We start from the raw sequence: 27290 nt of genomic DNA, 5'->3' as shown, positions 1-27290 counted from the left end.
TATTTGCCGATCCGTTAAGGAAACAGTGTCTGTTTCAGCGCTCATTTTATAGCTTAAATTGAAAGGTGTGTGTCTTTATGAGCATATTAAAGTGTAACAGAAGTTAAACACATTTCGGGAATCAGAAACTTACGTAATTTATAAGATAAAGGGATGTCTGATAAGGAATTGTAGTCTACTAAACCGTTTTAATGAGACAGTTCACCCAAAAATGACAAATCTGTTATCATTTATTCATGTCATTCCAAACCTGTTTGACTTCCTTTCTTCAGTGGAACACAAAAATAGATATGTTAAAAATTTCCTTGTGTTTGTTAGTTTGTCTGTGTGTGTGTTTGTCAATAAAATGAAAGTGACTGGGGTTCAGTGTTGTTTGTGCCCCAAAAGTCTTTAAATATCTTCTTTTGTTCTGCAGAAGAAAGAACCGCATGCATACTTTGTATATCTTCAAATGCTGTATTATCTGTACATATTTACATTCGGTAACTAGAACCAATACAGTTTGTATGATCACTTTAATATACTATATTGTTGTAAGGTTTATAAGGTTTTATGACACCCACCCTCACACACTGGGTGCATGAAACATTGTGTTTCAACAGAACCATAGTTTCATTTCTTCTGAAATAATTAAAGATAAGTCTGGAGGTGTTAGAAGCTGTAATGACCTTGAACCCATTAGATTGCATTACACTCTTTAGTGAAAGTGGAAGTCGTGACATTTGCCAAGTATAGTAACCCATACTCGGAATTAGTGCTCTGCATTTAACCCATTCAAGTGCACACACACACAGCAGTGAGAAGTGAACACACTGTGAACACACACCTGGAGCAGTGGGCAGCTATAGATCAGCGCCAGGTGGGCAACTGAGGGTTCAGTGCCTTGCTCAAGGGCACTTTATGTATGCACTGTAAAAACAATTACTTTGATTTTAACTGTAAAAAAACAAACCTGTTAAATGGTTAATGATAATTTCCTGTAAAAGTCCCAGAATTTTCTGCGTTGCATTTCAAATTCTGTTTGAAAATGAAGTTGTTCTTTGAAATAACTATGTTTCTTCTTATTTTTTATATATATAATATTCATTGACTCCCCCACTGTGGGAGTCAATGAAACAAAAATCTTGAAGAGTTTCAAGCACCCTTTTGTGGCTGTACAGTATTGCAAATACAATACATGTGTCAAGTTTTTAAAAAAGCAATAAAAAATGTATTTTTATTTTTATACATGCAAATACAAAGACAGCTGATGCATTATAAGAAGAGGGACAACTAATTGATAAAACACAATTATTGAAAAAAAATTATTGAGCTGTTCTTTAGGTGATAACAAACGTTATCTGTTTCCACCTGCTGTTAATTAATGCTAAATGCAATTTTTAAATATAACAGTATTTCAATCAATCATACTGCATAAACATATATTGCCACTTTTAAACTTTAGCACTTGTTTTTCTGAACAAAAACTCATCAGTGTCCTTTAGTAATAAAGAAAGATGGGTCTTTAGGAGAAAAAAGTAAAAATGAATGAAACGAGTTACATTTCAGGAAATTAAAATTTAGGCTTGTATAATTACATAATCGGTCATATTAGTAATGGTTAGGGTTTCTTCCAGGGGGGCAGGGTTTCATATTTTATTGAAGCCCCCCTGGGCGCAGCCATTGGCTAGCGGACCCCCACCTGCTGTTAGCATTCCATTGACTTCCATTCATTTTGGCGTCACTTTGACAGCAAATAACTTTGCATCTGAGGCATTTAAAGACTCCATTTGTCCATTAATTATTTCTAAAGAAACACGAAAATGTATAAAAGGCTCCATTACCTTGTATCTTACATTATGGTCCCGTAGAAGCAGTTTTTGTAAAAATAGGCTAATGATTGCATCATGACCTGCGACTCTCTGTCGTACAGTAGAGAAATTACCGTATGGAGAGGAGGAGTAGCTCGCAGACAATCTTTCACTGTCTATGAGGCTATCGGGGGGACGTGGAGGCATGAAGTCAAGGGTGAAGCCCATAGAGAGTCCATAAAAGCAACAGAACAAAATTATTCAACAACATCTGCAAGATTGGGTGGGTGATTCAGATTTCTTTTGCACAGCGATTAGAAGACTTACAATTGTCAGACAGGTTGCTCACGTGACATATATGTCATCAAGCTCAGTTTATGTCTGCGCAGTTCGCTCGACCTCCAGGAAGTGCGTGCCCCAAATGACTTCACTTGTCTCTGTTGAATCCAATGGGGTCTCTGTGTCCATTTCTTTTACTGTCTATGGTTTCTTCACCCCACCAGTTAAGAATTACATCAATTTTTGCAACTAGGCTTCTTAAAGGGATAGTTCGCCCAAAAATTACAATTCCGTAATCATAAAATTTTTTGGGTGAACTCTTTAACCACAAACTCATATTCAGTATTCCTAACCTCACTATTCTGAAATAACTTAAGATCACATTTGATATTTCAGCTGTTTGAAATAGCTGCTAAATGGCTTTGCTCAGGTCAAATCTGGGCAGGGCTTGACAAAAGATTTCATTGTTCATCTTTACTTTATAAATATCGAATACAAGTTTACATGAAAATACTTTTAAGATGGTGATGAGAAGCCAAGATATAAATAGAAAGCCAACTTGAATATATTGTTTATTGTATTAACTTGAATATATTGTTGCAACTAGCTAAAACATGAAATGATTAAAAAAGGTATAATGTGACCTAACTGGATTGATAATATGTGGCAACTAAATTAAGTGTGAAAAGTAAAATCTCTTTCATTCATCGCAAGACGGAGAAGAATTTTCACAAGAATTTTGTCATATGCTCTGAGAGAAATTTAAATGATAATGTTATAAAAGGAGGACAGTGCAAGATTATTTTATATAAAACAAATAACGATTAAATTTGACAGTTTGTGATTAACCAGTTAATTTTAGCTTAAAATAAACACCACCATAGTAAATAGTAATGTCTAATGAGGATTCCAAGTACAGCATTAGCCGAAAGACAGTTTTTATCCTTAAGCAAAAACTGAAACCAAATCGAATCGAACTGTGATCAATACCCAGCACTTGTCCTTTATCATCTGATGTATTACAGTTACAATTTGTACCTTTGTCTGTGTAACTATAAAAATACAAATTTGTGATAATTGAAATGCAAATATTGAAAAACAAACTATTTGCCGATCCGTTAAGGAAACAGTGTCTGTTTCAGCGCTCATTTTATAGCTTAATTAGAAGGTGTGTGTCTTTATGAGCATATTAAAGTGTAACAGAAGTTAAACACATTTCTGGAATCAGAAACTTACGTAATTTATAACATAAAGGGATGTCTGATAAGGAATTGTAGTCTACTAAACCGTTTTAATGGGACAGTTCACCCAAAAATGACAAATCTGTTATCATTTATTCATGTCATTCCAAACCTGTTTGACTTCCTTTCTTCAGTGGAACACAAAAATAGATATGTTAAAAATGTCCTTGTGTTTGTTAGTTTGTCTGTGTGTGTGTTTGTCCATAAAATGAAAGTGACTGGGGTTCAGTGTTGTTTGTGCCCCAAAAGTCTTTAAATATCTTCTTTTGTTCTGCAGAAGAAAGAACCGCATACATACTTTGTATATCTTCAAATGCTGTATTATCTGTACATATTTACATTCGGTAACTAGAAACTGTATGATCACTTTAATATACTATATTGTGGTAAGGTTTATAAGGTTTTATGACACCCACCCTCACACACTGGGTGGTGCATGAAACATTGTGTTTCAACAGAACCATAGTTTCATTTCTTCTGAAATAATTAAAGATCAGACTGCAGGTGTTAGAAGCTGTAATGACCTTGAACCCATCAGATTGCATTACACTCTTTAGTGAAAGTGGAAGTCGTGACATTTGCCAAGTATAGTAACCCATACTCAGAATTAGTAATTGGGTTCAGTGCCTTGCTCAAGGGCACTTTATGTATTCACTGTAAAAACAATTACTTTGATTTTAACTGTAAAAAAACAAACCTGTAAATATAAAATAGTTAATGTTAATTTCCTGTAAAATTCCCAGAATTTTCAGAAAGTTCCCAGAATTCTCTGCGTTGCATTTAAAATTTTGTTTGAATTTTATGTTTTTTTTATTTGAAATAACTATGTTTCTTCTTTTTTTTTCTTATCTTTTATGTTTATTAGGGTTTTATGTTGTTAAATTTATGTTTATTGCATATTTCAGTTTAATGAGTCTCACCATGATGAATCATACTGTGCATCTTCTATGTATCTTATTATTTAAAAGCTGCTTGTGATGGGCTTTGTTTCATCACGTGACTTTCTCATCACAACCTGCTTTCAGTGGTTACCAGTATATTACAGAGGTAAAAAACAGATTTCAGTACTTCAATAAGTCGGTATATTAACATTATACCAGTTAAATGACAGTATTAAACTGTAAATTTAAGGTAAAACCTTTTTAAAACTTAAAACTGTGTTTTGTTTTGTTTGTTTTTTTGTTTTGTTTTTACTGTATATTTTACAGATTTTTTTTTACAGTTTATGTATCTATGCATTAATTAATGATTAATTAATTGATAATAAACGATAATAAAAAATAAATGATTAATTCAATAATTTATGATTTTAACATTAAAAGTGAGTAGTTTTAACATGTAATATAGCGAATAATAGATAATACCAAAATAATCAAATTAATGAACCAAAAGTGGGCTAAAATAAGCAAAGAAATGAGGGTAAAACATATTAAAAAATTATATGTTGATGAAATTAAATTAGTAATTAGTAAATTAGTATTACTAACACACAGTATAATATAGATTTTTAAAATGCCGTTATATCTTAATCAACCTTTTGTCTTCTTGCATGTGATTTTGCATAGTGACAGACTGATGTTTGAGGAAACAAATGTGTTTGGGAACAAACTGACAATTCATCTCAACACATAACCTGACAGATAACACAGTTTACACTGCAGGTTTATGTAACTGATTATGACATGAAAAATGCAAAATTTTATTACTGATACTGATCTGCGCATATGCCCAAGAAAAGTTCAGATAAGAAACTTGTATTATTATTTATTTGCCATAATCATAAACACAATGATTTTTAAGACAAATAGTTTGACCATTTCCTGTTGTTATTCTAGATATTTACATACAGTATAGTGGCTACTGAATTAGAAGTCTTACATATTTAAAGTACTTAAAGGTTAAGATAAAATACTGTAATAGTTTGTTCGAGAGCAGGAAGGCCTGAAAAGAGATATTGAGGTTGCTTTGTTTCTGGTCAATACGTAAGTAATTGATATGATGTTGTAATATCAGCTAAAGAGACATGAGAGATTGGAGAGTTAGCCTGGATGAAGCAATAAAGGGAGTGATGCTGATGTCAAATCTTGTTGTTTCTCAGAAATCATTTACTGCACTTTGAACCTTAGTAGACCTTGAAGAACTAAAAGAAAAAAAAGTTAACTAAGGAAAATAACTGAGGAAGATGTTTAATGTAAATCTTTCATTTTAAACAGCAGTTTAGCACACAGTTTTTCTTTTTTAATCTTTATTGGATTCCATTATAACTTTTCACTTGATATATATAGGAAAGTACCTAAATACCAATATACTGTATATACCGATTTAAATATATATATGCAAAAGAAGGGAAAGAAAAAATCTAAAGGAAATATGTAGTCTTTACTGCAAATATTATTACTCTACAAAGTTAATGCAGATATTGCAAACTCTTTATCTTATATTCATATTTTTTTCTTTTTAATAATTATCTGTTACACTAGTTGATGCACTATTTTGTTTAATATGTTTAGTAAAAACACATATTTTCATCCCCCATACCATAATGCTAAAGAACAGTAGAATTACAAGTATACTTTATTCTGAAGAGTATGACAAGAAATGTGCGTTGTTCAGTTTGTGTTGCAGCTGTTGAATCTGAAGTGCAGCTGGATTCACTGAAACAGGAAGTAGAAGAGCAGAGGAGACAACAGAAGGAGGAAGCTCCCCTTATACACGCCATCTGATCAAGACAATCGGGAAATTACTGTTAGTTAACAATACTTATACTAATAACATAATAAAAAAAAATGCTTATCCACTGTTGATGAATTTAATCACAATTAAAACTCTCTGAAACTAATTCATAAGATTCTCCTTTTTCTTCCACTGAAGCTTTGCACACTATTCACTGCTGAAATTTGATATTATGTTCCTTTAAACAGTCAGTTGTGTTTGTAGTATTATTGTTTGTATTATTTCCTCTTTTTAAGTCACTGTGGGGAAATCAATATCACGTGATCATGTAAAGGACAATACCTGCTGCATTGCAGAGGTCAGTGCCACAGCATTGGGTAACTGTCACTTGGGGCAATTGAGTCCCAACTTCACATGCAGGAACACACATTTTACTCATGGTGGACAACTTAGTGGTACCTGCAAAAAAAAAAGACACAACCCTCTGTATAATAGAGAAACAAAACAATCAGTTCTGTGAAAAAAATTTAAATTCTTCCAGTTAATTTAGCTGTACAAAAACAGTCAGTTATACTGCTCAATATTTCATACTGGTATTTCTTATCATATTATTTTAATGTATTGTTGTAATCATAAACACACTGGTTTGTAGCACAAATAGTTTTACTGTTTACTGCACTTATTATGCACTTGTTACCTAGCAGAAATTTGTGGTTATATGAAATGTTACAGTTGCCTTATTTCAGCACCAGTAAATTATAGCAGCATCTTCATCAGTCAAACAAATGACAGCAAATTTTCATAAATCATATTGGACTTACTGGTTTGTACCACTGTTGTTGTAGTCATGCACTGGGACATGTTGTCTCAGTTTTATCCGCACAAGAACCCGTCAACGTATAAACGTATAAAATGTTGCATCATCTTATAAATAATCATCATAACAATTGTAATACATTGTAATACTTACGCATTTGTGATTAACAATGGCTTAGTTATGAGATTTAAAATACATTATAACTGTGATAAATATAATTAATTGTAACTTGGATACAGCATTTTCATTGTTTGTTATAAATGATCATCTTAAAAGCTATAACCACAAATAAGTAACTATCAAAATTAAATCTGTTCTCATGATTGTTTATGAGATAATACAAGATACTGTATTATACATTTTTTTAAAATGCATTAAAATATCATTATGATGTCTTTAGAATACACTTATATTGTATTATAAATATAGGCTTCAAGTGTTTGCAGAATTTCTTCATATTAATACAATACATTGTACCATATTTGTATGGATTTATTTCCTCATTGTAAGTAATTTACTTGGAAGTTAATGATAAAGGAATGTATAATTAGGAACCATAAGGAATGTAAAAGTCTACTTCTAGGGACAGTTCACCCGAAAATTGTGTTTTTCTTATGTTCCAAACCTGTTCTTAAAAAAATATTTGAAAAATGTCTCTTTGTATGTGTTTGTTTATTTATTTATTTATTGTACATAAAATGAAAAGCAATATTGCAAATTAGGAAAAATATCAATCCATGCATTTTCCAATCAACTGTACGTCCCCTATAAGTTTTGTTTTAACCAAGCAAAATATATGGTTTTGATATATCATTGTAATATTACAGTGCACACCTAATGAAAATAGCCACCTATGCAAACAGTTTATTGTTTTTTGTTTATTTAATCATAACAATAAGCTTTTAAGTATTCTGCATTAAGTATGATTTTGTCAAATGTATTTCTTTTAAATAAATGTATTTTGGATGCTATAATCAACTACGTAAATTTGCAATGTTTAAAAAAATGTGTTACATTTTAAATCAACCTATAATTTGAGCTAGTGTAATACATTTTTTAAATGTTGTTTAACCTCTGTAAACCTTTTTTTATTTTTTTTGCATGTGATTTTGCATAGCAACAGACTGACGATTAAGTTAATGTCATGGGATACAAACTGACAATTCATCCCAAAAATAAAGTGACACATCACACCCAAACACATTTAGAAGACCGTGTTTGCATTGCAAAAGCTAAAAGATGCAAAAGTTGTCTCTGGGGCAGTACCTTTTCAAAATGTATTAATATGTATAATTTAGGTACACTAGGTACTAATATGTAACTTTGAAGTCATAATATGCACCTCAAAATATGCACAAAAATGTGTACTGTTTAAAAATTTAAACCTTTTGTACATTTGTATTTTTGAGTGTATCTGTGGTATGACAGATTGACAGGACTGAAAACAAAATACTAAATTTAAAAAAGGAAAAGAAAAAAGATACATTTCTTAAAATGTTTAATACATTTCACCTGTTTTCAGACATGTTCCCATTTTCTCAATGTTTTCTGAGAAACTGTTCTCAAAAATGGCCTCATTTTGCACAGGTTTAACTATGTTCCCATTCTGAAAACTCAATATAATGAACTCAATTCATCACAGATAGCACATATTGATATATGTGTAACTAAGGACGCACCAGTCAGAATCTCTGGAGCACATGTGATTATCTGCTGATGAAAATTAATCCTAGTGGTGGGAGACCAAGAGGAAATGGAGAGGGAAACAAAATAAAGGGGATTTGAAAGGACATTTGATCCTGATGAAATGCAAAGCACTAGATGACCATGTTCTTTGCATGGAAAATGTCTTGCCATCACAACACACACATGGGGATAACAGGAACTATGGTGCGAGGAGACGAGGAATATACTAACATAGTCTTTAATTAATGGAAACACAGGGAACATTAACACCGGAAACAGCAGGGATCACATCACTGTAACGACAAGCAGATCCAACAGTGACAGAACACAAAAACAAAGACTTACATACTACGGATAATTAATAAACACAGGTGACATGAATCATAATCAAACTAAACGAAAAAAAAGAAACATGACCAAATAAGGAAACACAGGAAGGCAAATTTTATCTCAGTTTAAGAAATTGTTTTTTTCCTCTTAGTTTTAGAAAATAACCTTGACGCAGTCTCTCGTTAAGAATTTTCCTCTTGTTGTGGCCTAATGCATTAAGACTGAGAGATATTAAAACACCGAATTTGATATATAATGTATTAATAAAACGTATAAGGCAAGCATGTACACTTTTTAAAAAGTGCCATAAAGAATACATGCATCCATTTGCATCAGTCCGAATAAAAACAATCTGTGCATGTTAAAGATTTGAGGGAAGAAAATCTGCCAAGATTCTTCGTATTATGTTTGTGCTAAATCCAAAAGGATTTAGCCTTTTTTTAAACAGCAGAACAATATGTACACTTGATGTAGGATATAGCTAGATGTGTGTCGTTCAGTTTCTGTTGCAGCTGTTAAATCTGAAGTGCAGCTGCACTCAATGAAACAGGAAGTAGAAGAGCAGAGGAGACAACAGCAGGAGGAAGTTTCTTTTATATACGTTATCTGATCAAAAGAATACAATTGAAATATTTCCTGAAATATACAACAATATATAAACAACTAGTATTATTGTTTGTATTATTTCCTCATTTTAAGTCACTTTGGGGAAATCAATAGCACGTGAGCATGTAAAGGACAATACCTGCTGCATTGCAGAGGTCAGTGTCTTTTTAATGGACACCTTAGTGTAACCTGCAAAAAGACAAACCTCTGTATAATTAAATAATTAAACAGTTCCAACATTTGCAGTTCTGTGAAAATATCAAAAGGCAGGCAAACCCCTTCAGAGCAGAGCTGATGGTCACACACTCAATGATTGTTTTCTGTTTCTGGTAATACATGCTGCTCAGGTCACATTTAGCAAGAGTTGTGTTTTTCCTCTCTCATACACATACAAACTTTGAATGTTGTAGTTATCACTTTAGATACTGCACTTACTTTAACAAGAAATCATTGCTTGTTTATGAAGTGATGTGTGGTCAAGTGTGGTGACCCATACTCGGACTTTGTGCTCTGCATTTAGCCCATCCAAGTGCACACACACAGTAGTGAACACACACCCAGAGCTTCTCGGGAGCAGTGGGGTGTTCGGTGACTTGCTCGAGGGACTCACATCAGTCGTTATATTGAGGGTGGAAGAGAGCGCTGGTTTTTCACTCTCCTCACCAACAATTCCTGCTGGACCTGAGACAAGAAACCTGCAACCTTTGGGTTACAGGTCTGACTCTTTATCCATTAGACCTTCAAAAAAAGAGAATCCAGAAAGAGAGAATCCAAAATTATTTATTATTTATTTATTTTTATAGCGCTTTTTACAATACAAATCATTGCAAAGCAACTTTACAGAAAATCTAGTTTATCAGTGGTGACTGATAAATTATCCAAAATTATGAGATGCATTATGAATGCTTGGCGAAAGAGATGTGGCTATTCCAAGACAACAACTAGAAAATGTATTACCCTTTTAAATAGAACTATAGGCAGAGTACACAGTTTACGTAGGGCACCAACTCCCAGGGGGGGGCATCATCCCAGTTGCTCAAAAGAAAAAGAAAAATTCACTCTATATTAATATTAATATTAATATTAATATATACATAAATAAAAATGTTTGGGGGGGGGGGTATTATAATTATTGCATAAATATTAATTAGTAGCCTACCATGAAATTGTCACGCTGTGTAGTCTCTGTTTCCCTGGGTGTCCACTAGTGGGCTCACTTCCGCTTAGGCACTTCACCGTAGGCACTAGATTTCCTCTAGTCTTGTCATGTCATCACAGTAATTGCACTCCTATTAATTGCACCAGGTGTAGTCACTTTATTGTATTAGTCTCCCTATATATATACCAGTCTTTTTCTGTTTGTTTGTATGGAGTCCTTACCATTCGTGTTGCCAGCATTCTCGTCTTCCGAGATTATCCTTGCCTTCTCGTCCTCTGAGTTCATGTTCCTTCCCTTTCCGGTTCCCTCCTTTTGTTTATTTGTTTATTTGTTTGTTTGTTTGGACTGCTCATTTGGTTTTGACCTTGGCTTGTTTTGGATTACGTTTTGGATTACCAAACTTAATAAAGACATCTGCAACTGGATCTCTATCTCTCCCTGTGTCTCTCTGGTACACGATCGTCACAGAAGGACTCCATCACTTGAGATCCAGCAATATGTTTTTTAATACTTCCTCCCCAGCCACTGAGTGGGATAGAGGAAATGGTTTTGAGGGTACCCGCCTGGTCGTGTTCCGTGGGACCAGGAGAGGTTGTTCAGGAGTGAGTGGTCGAGAGGAGGTCCGGCATCGCTCTCCACTGTGGCCCCCCGTCGACCCTGGGTTCGGATGGGAGCCGCCGTCTCACCATTGTGGATGGAAAGAGGAGAGGAGGCGCAAGTCTGCTGAGCCAGCGCCGCTTCACAAGATGGCCGCCAGCCCAGCGCCACTGCGCAGAATGGCCACCGACCCAGCGCCATTGCACAGGATGGCCGCCAACCCAGCACCACAAGGCAAGATGGAAGCCAGCCCAACACCACAGCACAAGATGGCCGCCAGCTCGGCCACACGAGGCAAGATGGACGCTAGCCCAGAGTCAGGTTCCAGTTGACTATCCAGAGTCGAGTCAGGTTGCTGTTGACCCTCCAGAGTCAAGTCACGTTCCTGTTGATTCTTCAGAATCAAGTCAGATTCCTGTTGACCTTCCAGAGTAGAGTCAGGTGCCCAGTGACTGTCCAGATTTGAGTCAGGTTCCAGTTGACCCTCCAAAGTCGAATCAGGTGCTCATGGACCCTCCAGAGTCAGGGTTAGTCACCGTTGACCTTCTAGAGTCAGGGTTAGTCACCGTTGACCTTCTAGAGTCAGGGTTAGTCACCGTTGACCTTCCAGAGTCAGGGTTAGTCACCGTTGAACTTCTAGAGTCAGGGTTAGTCACCGTTGACCTTCTAGAGTCAGGGTTAGTCACCGTTGACCTTCTAGAGTCAGGGTTAGTCACCGTTGACCTTCCAGAGTCAGGGCTAGTTCCTGTTGACCTTCCAGAGTCGAGTCAGATTCCAGTTGACTATCCAGAGTCGAGTCAGGCTCCTGTTGAGTCACGTTCCAGTTGATCCTTCTGAATCAAGTCAGGTTCCAGTTGACCCTCCAGAGTCGAGTCAGGTGCTCATGGACCCTCCAGAGTCAGGGTTAGTCACCGTTGACCTTCCAGAGTCAGGGTTAGTCACCATCGACCTTCCAGAGTCAGGGTTAGTCACCGTTGACCTTCCTGAGTCAGGGCTAGTTCCTGTTGACCCTCCAGATTCGAGTCAGGTGCTCGTGGACCCTCCAGAGTCAGGGTTAGTCACCGTTGACCCTCCAGAGTCAGGGTTAGTCACCTTTGACCTTCCAGAATCAGGGCTAGTCACCGTTGACCTTCCAGAGTCAGGACTAGTCACCATTGACCTTCCAGAGTCAGGGCTAGTTACCGTGGACTTTCCAGACTCAAGGCTAGTCACCATTGGCCTTTCAGAGTCAGGACTAGTTACCATTGGCCTTCCAGAGTCAAGGCTAGTCACCGTTGACCTTTCAGAGTCAAGTCAAGTCACTGGTGATCTTCAAGGATAGAGTCAAGTCATCGGTGATCTTCAGGGACCGAGTCAAGTAACCGGGGTTCGTCAGGGACAGAGTCCAGTCACCGGTGATCTTCAAGGACCGAGTCAAGTCACCAGGGTTCTTCATGGGAGAATTCAGGTCACCAGTGATCTTCATGAACAAAGGCAAGTCACCATTGATCTTCATGAACAAGGAAACAACATGGGAGTACCAGAGTCTCGTCATTTCTCTGTGGATCTACCAGAGCCTCTCCATGTCTCTGATGAACTACCAGAGTCTCTCCACGTATCTAATGATCTACCAGAGGCTCTCCTTGCTTCTGCGGAACTTCCAGAGCCTTGTCACGTCTCAGTTGAACTCTCTGAGCACCCGACTGATCCTGCTGTGGCCATGGAGGCTACCTTTAACTTGTTCATGTTTTTTTCAGACTTGTCCAATCAGACTTATCCTCCTGTTTATTCGGCCACATGGAGGTGGTGGTCCCTGGGGGGGGCGTGTGGTTCGGACACACGGATGTGGTGGTTTTCAGCTCAGCCCTGGGGAGGCGTCTGCTTCGGCCGCACGGATGTGGTGGTCTTCTGCTCCGCCCAGGTGGGCATCACGTGATGTCCTTCTTGGACTTTTTTTTTCTGTCTGTCTTCCTCCCATGGACCTGGCTCTCCGTCCCTCCCCCTGATCCTCCGCCAGTCCACCACCCTCCTGGACTCCTTGTTTTGTGTTGCACTTCTCTTGTCTCTGTTTCCCCATTTTACCTGGTCCTCTTGTCTCTGTTTTACCATTTTATCTGGCCCTCCGTCCCTCCCCCTGGTCCTCCGCCGCTCCACCTCCCTCCTGGTCTCTTTGTGTCTTTGGTTTTCCCTTGGGTTCGGGTGAAGCATCTGGCAGCTGCTCCGTGGAGGAGGGGGTAATGTCACGCTGTCTAGTCTCTGTTTCCCTGATTGTCCACTAGTGGGCTCACTTCCCCTTGGGTACTTCACCGTAGGCACTAGATTTCCTCTAGCCCTGTCGTGTCATCACAGTAATTGCACTCCTGTTAATCGCACCAGGTGCAGTCACTTTATTTTATTAGTCTCCCTCCAGGTGTGTGATCACAGTGTGTGTGTGTTCACTGCTGTGTGTGTGTGTGTGCACTTTGGATGGGTTAAATGCAGAGCAAGAATTTTTTTTTACATTTTTATGAATATATATATATATATATATATATATATATATATATATATATATATATCAATATTATAGTAATGAGTCACGTGAGAAGGTCCCATTTATTGTTTACAGCATTATTTGACCAATCGAATTATAAAATGTGAATCACATAATGTATTACAATTCGACTTCTGACTTTTCATAGTTACACAACATCTAGTTAATCAATATCTCAATTTTTGCTTTCATAACCTATAATTGAACATGATTCCTGATAGTGGGAATCCAAATGCCAAATATTGTTACAGCTAAAGAAAAACTAATCTAATTAAATCATTATTATACATGTTTCTTCTGAACATAATTATCATGTAAAACATTTGCATTTCTGTAATGTAGTATTTTATTTAAAGAAATGTCACATCAGAATGTCAGTAAAAAAAATCATATCAGGACACAAAAGATGTGTTGCACAGAGAAAACACAAGCTCGATATTCAGTGCTGTATGTCTGATTGTAGAATGTGTAGATCTTCTGGATTCAGTGCAGAAGGATGAAGGAGAGCAGAGAACAGCAGAGGAACAGGAAGCTCTGAGTGACACCATTAGCACTGTTACACAGGTTCCCCTCACAACATTTGACACCCTGAACATCACCAAGTGGTGTAGAAGCATCACAAACAGATTTAGAAACACAGCCTTTTACAACTGCTGACTGGCCACCAGAACTCCCTGTTGAAGAGAAAGAGAACAGAGAACAGAAAACAGAGGTTAGTCTAAGCTGAAAATGAGTAAATGTGATCTGTATCAAATGCTCAATCATTAGAGCAATAAAAATCATGTCTTCTTTCTTTTCCAGATTCTCACCTGTTGCTGTAAAGCAGCGGTCTTCACTCCCTGAACAACTCAATGGGTTTAAGCAGCTTGTTCCATCACAAGAGTAACATTTCTTTCCATTGGCTACAGTAGAGGGATCTGCAGGACAAGAGCACATATTACTTTATTTTCTGTGCAAAATATAAAATCGAATGAAATAACACCGTTAGCTGCTCCATTCAATCAATTCACTGCTGTACACACCCTGTATTGTATTCCCTGATTTATTGTCCTTTGGAAGCTGTTGACCTTTGTTGGTCTTAAAGATATTCATTTGCATATGGTCTGTAAAGCACAATACCTGGAGCGTCTTGGAGGTTACACTGGTCTGTGTTACAGCATGCTAAAGACGTCTTTGCAAGGCCCATGTTCATGGAACCAGCTGCACATTCAGGAACACAATCTTTAATCTTCACTTTAGCACTAATGTCTCCTGAAAACAAGAATGATTCAGAAAAGACCAGTTCAACATTACTTTGACAGAAAATATGTTTATAAAAGTAGCATTTGATTATTTTAAATATTGATTTCATTTGAAAACAAATGATATTGTTTGCACAACAATCAGAGAAAAACTATTACAACAGCAGAAATCTAAACAGTATTCTGTAATTATTACAATGATAAATTCTGTGAGGAAATTAGCAATTCTATGAGACATTACATTTTCAGTTAAGCACCACCAGTAAAAAAAAAAAAAAAAAAAAACCCACAAGCATCTCCATCACTCAAAAATAACAATGACTTTAAACCCATCATATTGGACTTACCACTCTGTACAGTTGTTGTTAAACTCATGCACTTGGAGAATCCACTGGGACATGTTTTTACCTTTTGATCCGAACAAGAACCCATCAGACCCATACACTCATAACAGCTGAAAGAGTGTCCTTTAGTAATAAAACAGTCAGACATCAATAATCTGTATTTGTACTCAGTAACATTACAAACACTATTTGTCTTTGTACCTGCAGTGAAGAGAACGAACAGAAGAAAAATTGAGATTTGCAGATCCATCTTTGACCAGGAGCTGAATGAAATAATGCACCTGTTTCAGTCTCATTTTATAGTTTTTCAAAGGGGAGGGTCTTTATGAGCAAATACAACTTGAAACTAACATTCGTTACTAGAAAGAGAAACTTCAGCATGCATACTTTAAATGGGAGTTAGTGAAAAGGTTTTTTTTAATAAGGTATTACAAAGAATGCATAAGTCTGCTCAGACCGACCTTCTTAAAGGGATAGTTTACCCCACAATGAACATTCTCTAATCAGGTGTTTTTTTTTCCATTTGTCTATAAGAAAAGCAAAAAAGCACTAATTAAATGTAATGAATTATTATAATTATTATTTTGCTACCTCCAATTAAAATTTTAAAATTTACAACAAAAATGCTGCCAGTAAGATTATGGTTTATGAACGTCTACACCAAAACCCTAAACCTACTCTCACAGTAATGCAAATACAGTAATTATGTGTTATATCTGTGGTTTTAGCTAGAAGGGGTACGTCTACAGGAAACCAACAATAAATAATTGTTTCTACCTGTTAGATTGTTTCATTAAAGTCTACACCGACCCCAACCCTAAACCTACCTTTACAGTAATGCAGATATATTAAATTTTGTTGTTTAGCATGAGAAAAAGGATAAAATATTGATGTACGCATGCGCAATAAAACCTGGTAGGACTCTTAAGGGTAGTGTTTCGCTTAATCAAATCATGACACCAAATAACTGCAGAAAAACATGCACACTTTATTGAAAATTGTTTAATTTTTGTTAAATTGTTTTTTATCCTCAAATCATGATGTTAAAGAACAGCAGAACAACACTTAATTCAGTAAGTATAGCTAGAAATGTGTCACTCAGTTGCTGCAGCTGTTGAATCTGAAGTGCGGCTGGACTCACTGAAACAGGAAGTAGAAGAGCAGAGGAGACAACCGCAGGAGGAAGCTCCCCTTATACACGCTATCTGATCAAAAGAATACAATTTAAATATATCCTGAAATTTAATGTATGTTCCTTTTCTTATTTGGCTCCTTAACTCTGGAATAACCTACCTAACATTGTTCGGGAGGCAGACACACTCTTGCAGTTTAAATCTAGATTAAAGACCCATCTCTTTAACCTGGCTTACACATAATATACTAATATGTTTTTAATATCCAAATCCGTTAAATGATTTTTTAGGCTGCATTAATTATGTGAACCTTAACCGGGAACACTTCTCATAACATCCTATGGACTTGCTACATCATTAGAAGAATGGCATCTACGCTAATATTTGTCTGTTTCTCTCTTGTTCCGAGGTCACCGTAGCCACCAGATCCAGTCTGTGTCCAGATCAGAGGGTCACTGCAGTCACCCGGATCCAGTACGTGTCCAGACCTGATGGTGGATCAGCACCTAGAAAGGACCGCTACAGATCCCCTGTAAAGACCTTCTCTCAGAGGACGACCAGGACAAGACCACAGGAAACAGATGATTCTTCTACACAATCTGACTTTGCTGCAGTCTGGAATTGAACTACTGGTTTCGTCTGGTCAGAGGAGAACTGGCCCCGCAACTGAGCCTGATTTCTCCCAAGGTTTTTTTTCTCAATTCTGTCACCGATGGAGTTTCGGTTCCTTGCCGCTGTCGCCTCTGGCTTGCTTAGTTGGGGTCACTTCATCTACAGCGATTTCGTTGACTTGATTGCAAATAAATGCACAGACACTATTTAAACTGAACAGAGATGACATCACTGAATTCAATGATGAATTGCCTTTAACTATCATTTTGCACTACTGACACACTGTTTTCCAATAAATGTTGTTTAGTTGCTTTGACGCAATGTATTTTGTTTGAGCGCTTTATAAATAAAGGTAACTTGACTTGACTTTAAACAATCACTAGTATTATTGTTTGTATTATTTTCTCATTTTAAGTCACTGTGGGGAAATCAATATCACGTGATCATGTAAAGGACAATACCTGCTGCATTGCAGAGGTCAGTGCCACAGCATTGGGTAACTGTCACTTGGGGCAATTGAGTCCCAACTTCACATGCAGGAACACACATTTTACTCATGGTGGACAACTTAGTGGTACCTGCAAAAAAAAAGACACAAACCTCTGTATAATAGAGAAACAAAACAATCAGTTCTGTGAAAAAAATTTAAAATCTTCCAGTTAATTTAGCTGTACAAAAACAGTCAGTTATACTGCTCAATATTTCATACTGGTATTTCTTATCATATTATTTTAATGTATTGTTGTAATCATAAACACACTGGTTTGTAGCACAAATAGTTGTACTGTTTACTGCACTTATTATGCACTTGTTACCTAGCAGAAATTTGTGGTTATATGAAATGTTACAGTTGCCTTATTTCAGCACCAGTAAATTATAGCAGCATCTTCATCAGTCAAAACAAATGACAGCAAATTTTCATAAATCATATTGGACTTACTGGTTTGTACCACTGTTGTTGTAGTCATGCACTTGGAAAATCCACTGGGACATGTTGTCTCAGTTTTATCCGCACAAGAACCCGTCAACGTATAAACGTATAAAATGTTGCATCATCTCATAAATAATCATCATAACAATTGTAATACATTGTAATACTTACGCATTTGTGATTAACAATGGCTTAGTTATGAGATTTAAAATACATTATAACTGTGATAAATATAATTAATTGTAACTTGGATACAGCATTTTCATTGTTTGTTATAAATGATCATCTTAAAAGCTATAACCACAAATAAGTAACTATCAAAATTAAATCTGTTCTCATAATTGTTTATGAGATAATACAAGATACTGTATTATACTTTTTTTAAAAATGCATTAAAATATCATTATGATGTCTTTAGAATACACTTATATTGTATTATAAATATAGGCTTCAAGTGTTTGCAGAATTTCTTCATATTAATACAATACATTGTACCATATTTGTATGGATTTATTTCCTCATTGTAAGTAATTTACTTGGAAGTTAATGATAAAGGAATGTATAATTAGGAACCATAAGGAATGTAAAAGTCTACTTCTAGGGACAGTTCACCCGAAAATTGTGTTTTTCTTATGTTCCAAACCTGTTCTTAAAAAAATATTTGAAAAATGTCTCTTTGTATGTGTTTGTTTATTTATTTATTTATTGTACATAAAATGAAAAGCAATATTGCAAATTAGGAAAAATGTCAATTCATGCATTTTCCAATCAACTGTACGTCCCCTATAAGTTTTGTTTTAACCAAGCAAAATATATGGTTTTGATATATCATTGTAATATTACAGTGCACACCTAATGAAAATAGCCACCTATGCAAACAGTTTATTGTTTTTTGTTTATTTAATCATAACAATAAGCTTTTAAGTATTCTGCATTAAGTATGATTTTGTCAAATGTATTTCTTTTAAATAAATGTATTTTGGATGCTATAATCAACTACGTAAATTTGCAATGTTTAAAAAAATGTGTTACATTTTAAATCAACCTATAATTTGAGCTAGTGTAATACATTTTTTAAATGTTGTTTAACCTCTGTAAACTTTTTTTATTTTTTTTTGCATGTGATTTTGCATAGCAACAGACTGACGATTAAGTCAATGTCATGGGATACAAACTGACAATTCATCCCAAAAATAAAGTGACACATCACACCCAAACACATTTAGAAGACCATGTTTGCATTGCAAAAGCTAAAAGATGCAAAAGTTGTCTCTGGGGCAGTACCTTTTCAAAATATATTAATATGTATAATTTAGGTACACTAGGTACTAATATGTAACTTTGAAGTCATAATATGCACCTCAAAATATGCACAAAAATGTGTACTGTTTAAAAATTTAAACCTTTTGTACATTTGTATTTTTGAGTGTATCTGTGGTATGACAGATTGACAGGACTGAAAACAAAATACTAAATTTAAAAAAGGAAAAGAAAAAAGATACATTTCTTAAAATGTTTAATACATTTCACCTGTTTTCAGACATGTTCCCATTTTCTCAATGTTTTCTGAGAAACTGTTCTCAAAAATGGCCTCATTTTGCACAGGTTTAACTATGTTCCCATTCTGAAAACTCAATATAATGAACTCAATTCATCACAGATAGCACATATTGATATATGTGTAACTAAGGACGCACCAGTCAGAATCTCTGGAGCACATGTGATTATCTGCTGATGAAAATTAATCCTAGTGGTGGGAGACCAAGAGGAAATGGAGAGGGAAACAAAATAAAGGGGATTTGAAAGGACATTTGATCCTGATGAAATGCAAAGCACTAGATGACCATGTTCTTTACATGGAAAATGCCTTGCCATCACAACACACACATGGGGATAACAGGAACTATGGAGCGAGGAGACGAGGAATATACTAACATAGTTTAATTAATGGAAACACAGGGAACATTAACACCGGAAACAGCAGGGATCACATCACTGTAACGACAAGCAGATCCAACAGTGACAGAACACAAAAACAAAGACTTACATACTACGGATAATTAAGAAACACAGGTGACATGAATCATAATCAAACTAAACGAAAAAAAAGAAACATGACCAAATAAGGAAACACAGGAAGGCAAATTTTATCTCAGTTTAAGAAATTGTTTTTTTCCTCTTAGTTTTAGAAAATAACCTTGACGCAGTCTCTCGTTAAGAATTTTCCTCTTGTTGTGGCCTAATGCATTAAGACTGAGAGATATTAAAACACCGAATTTGATATATAATGTATTAATAAAACGTATAAGGCAAGCATGTACACTTTTTAAAAAGTGCCATAAAGAATACATGCATCCATTTGCATCAGTCCGAATAAAAACAATCTGTGCATGTTAAAGATTTGAGGGAAGAAAATCTGCCAAGATTCTTCGTATTATGTTTGTTTGTGCTAAATCCAAAAGGATTTAGCCTTTTTTTAAACAGCAGAACAATATGTACACTTGATGTAGGATATAGCTAGATGTGTGTCGTTCAGTTTCTGTTGCAGCTGTTGAATCTGAAGTGCAGCTGCACTCAATGAAACAGGAAGTAGAAGAGCAGAGGAGACAACAGCAGGAGGAAGTTTCTTTTATATACGTTATCTGATCAAAAGAATACAATTGAAATATTTCCTGAAATATACAACAATATATAAACAACTAGTATTATTGTTTGTATTATTTCCTCATTTTAAGTCACTTTGGGGAAATCAATAGCACGTGAGCATGTAAAGGACAATACCTGCTGCATTGCAGAGGTCAGTGTCTTTTTAATGGACACCTTAGTGTAACCTGCAAAAAGACAAACCTCTGTATAATTAAATAATTAAACAGTTCCAACATTTGCAGTTCTGTGAAAATATCAAAAGGCAGGCAAACCCCTTCAGAGCAGAGCTGATGGTCACACACTCAATGATTGTTTTCTGTTTCTGGTAATACATGCTGCTCAGGTCACATTTAGCAAGAGCTGTGTTTTTCCTCTCTCATACACATACAAACTTTGAATGTTGTAGTTATCACTTTAGATACTGCACTTACTTTAACAAGAAATCATTGCTTGTTTATGAAGTGATGTGTGGTCAAGTGTGGTGACCCATACTCGGACTTTGTGCTCTGCATTTAGCCCATCCAAGTGCACACACACAGTAGTGAACACACACCCAGAGCTTCTCGGGAGCAGTGGGGTGTTCGGTGACTTGCTCGAGGGACTCACATCAGTCGTTATATTGAGGGTGGAAGAGAGCGCTGGTTTTTCACTCTCCTCACCAACAATTCCTGCTGGACCTGAGACAAGAAACCTGCAACCTTTGGGTTACAGGTCTGACTCTTTATCCATTAGACCTTCAAAAAAAGAGAATCCAGAAAGAGAGAATCCAAAATTATTTATTATTTATTTATTTTTATAGCGCTTTTTACAATACAAATCATTGCAAAGCAACTTTACAGAAAATCTAGTTTATCAGTGGTGACTGATAAATTATCAAAAATTATGAGATGCATTATGAATGCTTGGCGAAAGAGATGTGGCTATTCCAATACAACAACTAGAAAATGTATTACCCTTTTAAATAGAACTATAGGCAGAGTACACAGTTTACGTAGGGCACCAGTATATTAATATTAATATATACATAAATAAAAATGTTTGGGGGGGGGGGGGGTATTATAATTATTGCATAAATATTAATTAGTAGCCTACCATGAAATTGTCACGCTGTGTAGTCTCTGTTTCCCTGGGTGTCCACTAGTGGGCTCACTTCCGCTTAGGCACTTCACCGTAGGCACTAGATTTCCTCTAGTCTTGTCATGTCATCACAGTAATTGCACTCCTGTTAATTGCACCAGGTGTAGTCACTTTATTGTATTAGTCTCCCTATATATATATATATACCAGTCTTTTTCTGTTTGTTTGTATGGAGTCCTTACCATTCGTGTTGCCAGCATTCTCGTCTTCCGAGATTATCCTTGCCTTCTCGTCCTCTGAGTTCATGTTCCTTCCCTTTCCGGTTCCCTCCTTTTGTTTATTTGTTTGTTTGTTTGGACTGCTCATTTGGTTTTGACCTTGGCTTGTTTTGGATTACGTTTTGGATTACCAAATTTAATAAAGACATCTGCAACTGGATCTCTATCTCTCCCTGTGTCTCTCTGGTACACGATCGTCACAGAAGGACTCCATCACTTGAGATCCAGCAATATGTTTTTTAATACTTCCTCCCCAGCCACTGAGTGGGATAGAGGAAATGGTTTTGAGGGTACCCGCCTGGTCGTGTTCCGTGGGACCAGGAGAGGTTGTTCAGGAGTGAGTGGTCGAGAGGAGGTCCGGCATCGCTCTCCACTGTGGCCCCCCGTCGACCCTGGGTTCGGATGGGAGCCGCCGTCTCACCATTGTGGATGGAAAGAGGAGAGGAGGCGCAAGTCTGCTGAGCCAGCGCCGCTTCACAAGATGGCCGCCAGCCCAGCGCCACTGCGCAGAATGGCCACCGACCCAGCGCCATTGCACAGGATGGCCGCCAACCCAGCACCACAAGGCAAGATGGAAGCCAGCCCAACACCACAGCACAAGATGGCCGCCAGCTCGGCCACACGAGGCAAGATGGACGCTAGCCCAGAGTCAGGTTCCAGTTGACTATCCAGAGTCGAGTCAGGTTGCTGTTGACCCTCCAGAGTCAAGTCACGTTCCTGTTGATTCTTCAGAATCAAGTCAGATTCCTGTTGACCTTCCAGAGTAGAGTCAGGTGCCCAGTGACTGTCCAGATTTGAGTCAGGTTCCAGTTGACCCTCCAAAGTCGAATCAGGTGCTCATGGACCCTCCAGAGTCAGGGTTAGTCACCGTTGACCTTCTAGAGTCAGGGTTAGTCACCGTTGACCTTCTAGAGTCAGGGTTAGTCACCGTTGACCTTCCAGAGTCAGGGTTAGTCACCGTTGAACTTCTAGAGTCAGGGTTAGTCACCGTTGACCTTCTAGAGTCAGGGTTAGTCACCGTTGACCTTCTAGAGTCAGGGTTAGTCACCGTTGACCTTCCAGAGTCAGGGTTAGTCACCGTTGACCTTCCTGAGTCAGGGCTAGTTCCTGTTGACCCTCCAGATTCGAGTCAGATTCCAGTTGACTATCCAGAGTCGAGTCAGGCTCCTGTTGAGTCACGTTCCAGTTGATCCTTCTGAATCAAGTCAGGTTCCAGTTGACCCTCCAGAGTCGAGTCAGGTGCTCATGGACCCTCCAGAGTCAGGGTTAGTCACCGTTGACCTTCCAGAGTCAGGGTTAGTCACCGTTGACCTTCCAGAGTCAGGGTTAGTCACCATCGACCTTCCAGAGTCAGGGTTAGTCACCGTTGACCTTCCTGAGTCAGGGCTAGTTCCTGTTGACCCTCCAGATTCGAGTCAGGTGCTCGTGGACCCTCCAGAGTCAGGGTTAGTCACCGTTGACCCTCCAGAGTCAGGGTTAGTCACCTTTGACCTTCCAGAATCAGGGCTAGTCACCGTTGACCTTCCAGAGTCAGGACTAGTCACCATTGACCTTCCAGAGTCAGGGCTAGTTACCGTGGACTTTCCAGACTCAAGGCTAGTCACCATTGGCCTTTCAGAGTCAAGTCAAGTCACTGGTGATCTTCAAGGACAGAGTCAAGTGACTGGTGATCTTCAAGGATAGAGTCAAGTCATCGGTGATCTTCAGGGACCGAGTCAAGTAACCGGGGTTCGTCAGGGACAGAGTCCAGTCACCGGTGATCTTCAAGGACCGAGTCAAGTCACCAGGGTTCTTCATGGGAGAATTCAGGTCACCAGTGATCTTCATGAACAAAGGCAAGTCACCATTGATCTTCATGAACAAGGAAACAACATGGGAGTACCAGAGTCTCGTCATTTCTCTGTGGATCTACCAGAGCCTCTCCATGTCTCTGATGAACTACCAGAGTCTCTCCACGTATCTAATGATCTACCAGAGGCTCTCCTTGCTTCTGCGGAACTTCCAGAGCCTTGTCACGTCTCAGTTGAACTCTCTGAGCACCCGACTGATCCTGCTGTGGCCATGGAGGCTACCTTTAACTTGTTCATGTTTTTTTCAGACTTGTCCAATCAGACTTATCCTCCTGTTTATTCGGCCACATGGAGGTGGTGGGCCCTGGGGGGGCGTGTGGTTCGGACACACGGATGTGGTGGTTTTCAGCTCAGCCCTGGGGAGGCATCTGCTTCGGCCGCACAGATGTGGTGGTCTTCTGCTCCGCCCAGGTGGGCATCACGTGATGTCCTTCTTGGACTTTTTTTTTCTGTCTGTCTTCCTCCCATGGACCTGGCCCTCCATCCCTCCCCCTGATCCCCCGCCAGTCCACCACCCTCCTGGACTCCTTGTTTTGTGTTGCACTTCTCTTGTCTCTGTTTCCCCATTTTACCTGGTCCTCTTGTCTCTGTTTTACCATTTTATCTGGCCCTCCGTCCCTCCCCCTGGTCCTCCGCCGCTCCACCTCCCTCCTGGTCTCTTTGTGTCTTTGGTTTTCCCTTGGGTTCGGGTGAAGCATCTGGCAGCTGCTCCGTGGAGGAGGGGGTAATGTCACGCTGTCTAGTCTCTGTTTCCCTGATTGTCCACTAGTGGGCTCACTTCCCCTTGGGTACTTCACCGTAGGCACTAGATTTCCTCTAGCCCTGTCGTGTCATCACAGTAATTGCACTCCTGTTAATCGCACCAGGTGCAGTCACTTTATTTTATTAGTCTCCCTCCAGGTGTGTGATCACAGTGTGTGTGTGTTCACTGCTGTGTGTGTGTGTGTGCACTTTGGATGGGTTAAATGCAGAGCAAGAATTTTTTTTTACATTTTTATGAATATATATATATATATATATATATATATATATATATATATATATATATATATATATATATATATATATATATATATATATATATATATATATATATATATATATATATATTAATATTATAGTAATGAGTCATGTGAGAAGGTCCCATGTATTGTTTACAGCATTATTTGACCAATCAAATTATAAGATGTGCATCACATAATGTATTACAATTCTACTTCTGACTTTTCATAGTTACACAACATCTAGTTAATCAATTTCTCAATTTTTGCTTTCATAACCTATAATTGAACATGATTCCTGATAGTGGGAATCCAAATGCCAAATATTGTTACAGCTAAAGAAAAACTAATCTAATTAAATCATTATTATACATGTTTCTTCTGAACATAATTATCATGTAAAACATTTGCATTTCTGTAATGTAGTATTTTATTTAAAGAAATGTCACATCAGAATGTCAGTAAAAAAATCATATCAGGACACAAAAGATGTGTTGCACAGAGAAAACACAAGCTCGATATTCAGTGCTGTATGTCTGATTGTAGAATGTGTAGATCTTCTGGATTCAGTGCAGAAGGATGAAGGAGAGTAGAGAACAGCAGAGGAACAGGAAGCTCTGAGTGACACGATTAGCACTGTTACACAGGTTCCCCTCACAACATTTGACACCCTGAACATCACCAAGTGGTGCAGAAGCATCACAAACAGATTTAGAAACACAGCCTTTTACAACTGCTGACTGGCCACCAGAACTCCCTGTTGAAGAGAAAGAGAACAGAGAACAGAAAACAGAGGTTAGTCTAAGCTGAAAATGAGTAAATGTGATCTGTATCAAATGCTCAATCATTAGAGCAATAAAAATCATGTCTTCTTTCTTTTCCAGATTCTCACCTGTTGCTGTAAAGCAGCGGTCTTCACTCCCTGAACAACTCAATGGGTTTAAGCAGCTTGTTCCATCACAAGAGTAACATTTCTTTCCATTGGCTACAGTAGAGGGATCTGCAGGACAAGAGCACGTATTACTTTATTTTCTGTGCAAAATGTAAAATCGAATGAAATAACACCGTTAGCTGCTCCATTCAATCAATTCACTGCTGTACACACCCTGTATTGTATTCCCTGATTTATTGTCCTTTGGAAGCTGTTGACCTTTGTTGACCTTAAAGATATTAATTTGCATATGGTCTGTAAAGCACAATACCTGGAGCGTCTTGGAGGTTACACTGGTCTGTGTTACAGCATGCTAAAGACGTCTTTCCAAGGCCCATGTTCATGGAACCAGCTGCACATTCAGGAACACAATCTTTAATCTTCACTTTAGCACTAATGTCTCCTGAAAACAAGAATGATTCAGAAAAGACCAGTTCAACATTACTTTGACAGAAAATATGTTTATAAAAGTAGCATTTGATTATTTCAAATATTGATTTCATTTGAAAACAAATGATATTGTTTGCACAACAATCAGAGAAAAACTATTACAACAGCAGAAATCTAAACAGTATTCTGTAATTATTACAATCATAAATTCTGTGAGGAAATTAGCAATTCTATGAGACATTACATTTTCAGTTAAGCACCACCAGTAAAAAAAAAAAAAAAAAAAAACCCACAAGCATCTCCATCACTCAAAAATAACAATGACTTTAAGCCCATCATATTGGACTTACCACTCTGTACAGTTGTTGTGACACTCATGCACTTGGAGAATCCACTGGGACATGTTTTTACCTTTTGATCCGAACAAGAACCCATCAGACCCATACACTCATAACAGCTGAAAGAGTGTCCTTTAGTAATAAAACAGTCAGACATCAATAATCTGTATTTGTACTCAGTAACATTACAAACACTATTTGTCTTTGTACCTGCAGTGAAGAGAACGAACAGAAGAAAAATTGAGATTTGCAGATCCATCTTTGATCAGGAGCTGAATGAAATAATGCACCTGTTTCAGTCTCATTTTATAGTTTTTCAAAGGGGAGGGTCTTTATGAGCAAATACAACTTGAAACTAACATTCGTTACTAGAAAGAGAAACTTCAGCATGCATACTTTAAATGGGAGTTAGTGAAAAGGTTTTTTTTTAATAAGGTATTACAAAGAATGCATAAGTCTGCTCAGACCGACCTTCTTAAATGGATAGTTTACCCCACAATGAACATTCTCTAATCAGGTGTTTTTTTTTCCATTTGTCTATAAGAAAAGCAGAAAAGCACTAATTAAATGTAATGAATTATTATAATTATTATTTTGCTACCTCCAATTAAAATTTTAAAATTTACAACAAAAATGCTGCCAGTAAGATTATGGTTTATGAACGTCTACACCAAAACCCTAAACCTACTCTCACAGTAATGCAAATACAGTAATTATGTGTTATATCTGTGGTTGTAGCTAGAAGGGGTACGTCTACAGGAAACCAACAATAAATAATTGTTTCTACCTGTTAGATTGTGTTTCATTAAAGTCTACACCGACCCCAAC

At 37.4% G+C, this 27290-nt stretch overlaps 1 protein-coding gene and 1 long non-coding RNA gene across 12 annotated transcripts in view; both read right to left on the bottom strand.

The window, feature by feature from the left end:
• Nucleotides 1-27290, bottom strand: part of LOC127941671 (prostate stem cell antigen) — a 57888-nt gene that overhangs the window by 5502 nt on the left and 25096 nt on the right. For 2 of the 11 annotated variants that reach the window (XM_052537012.1, XM_052537003.1), the window contains exons 2-5: nucleotides 26475-26594; nucleotides 26006-26137; nucleotides 14500-14607; nucleotides 14019-14364 (exon numbers count right to left, since the gene is read on the bottom strand). The exons of 2 other annotated variants lie outside the window; for them this stretch is intronic. In XM_052537012.1, coding sequence (XP_052392972.1) covers nucleotides 14174-14364; nucleotides 14500-14607; nucleotides 26006-26137; nucleotides 26475-26594 — 551 coding nt within the window. In that variant the 3' untranslated portion in view covers nucleotides 14019-14173. Of the gene's footprint in view, nucleotides 1-14018; nucleotides 14365-14499; nucleotides 14608-14809; nucleotides 14942-15278; nucleotides 15399-25450; nucleotides 25561-25695; nucleotides 25804-26005; nucleotides 26138-26474; nucleotides 26595-26672; nucleotides 26741-27290 lie in introns of those variants that run through there. 7 more of the 11 variants (XM_052537008.1, XM_052537002.1, XM_052537010.1 and 4 more) reach the window with 6 other exon arrangements.
• LOC127941678 (uncharacterized) lies at nucleotides 5772-6378 on the bottom strand. Its single transcript, XR_008149131.1, has 2 exons — nucleotides 6326-6378; nucleotides 5772-6029 (listed from the first exon to the last, which is right to left on the bottom strand). It is a non-coding gene; the product is annotated as an uncharacterized LOC127941678 (long non-coding RNA).

This window comes from Carassius gibelio, chromosome A21 (assembly GCF_023724105.1).
Source record: "Carassius gibelio isolate Cgi1373 ecotype wild population from Czech Republic chromosome A21, carGib1.2-hapl.c, whole genome shotgun sequence".
NCBI lineage: Eukaryota > Metazoa > Chordata > Actinopteri > Cypriniformes > Cyprinidae > Carassius > Carassius gibelio.
Note: the sequence above shows the minus strand (reverse complement) of the source record. Positions and strands in the feature narration are given on the sequence as shown.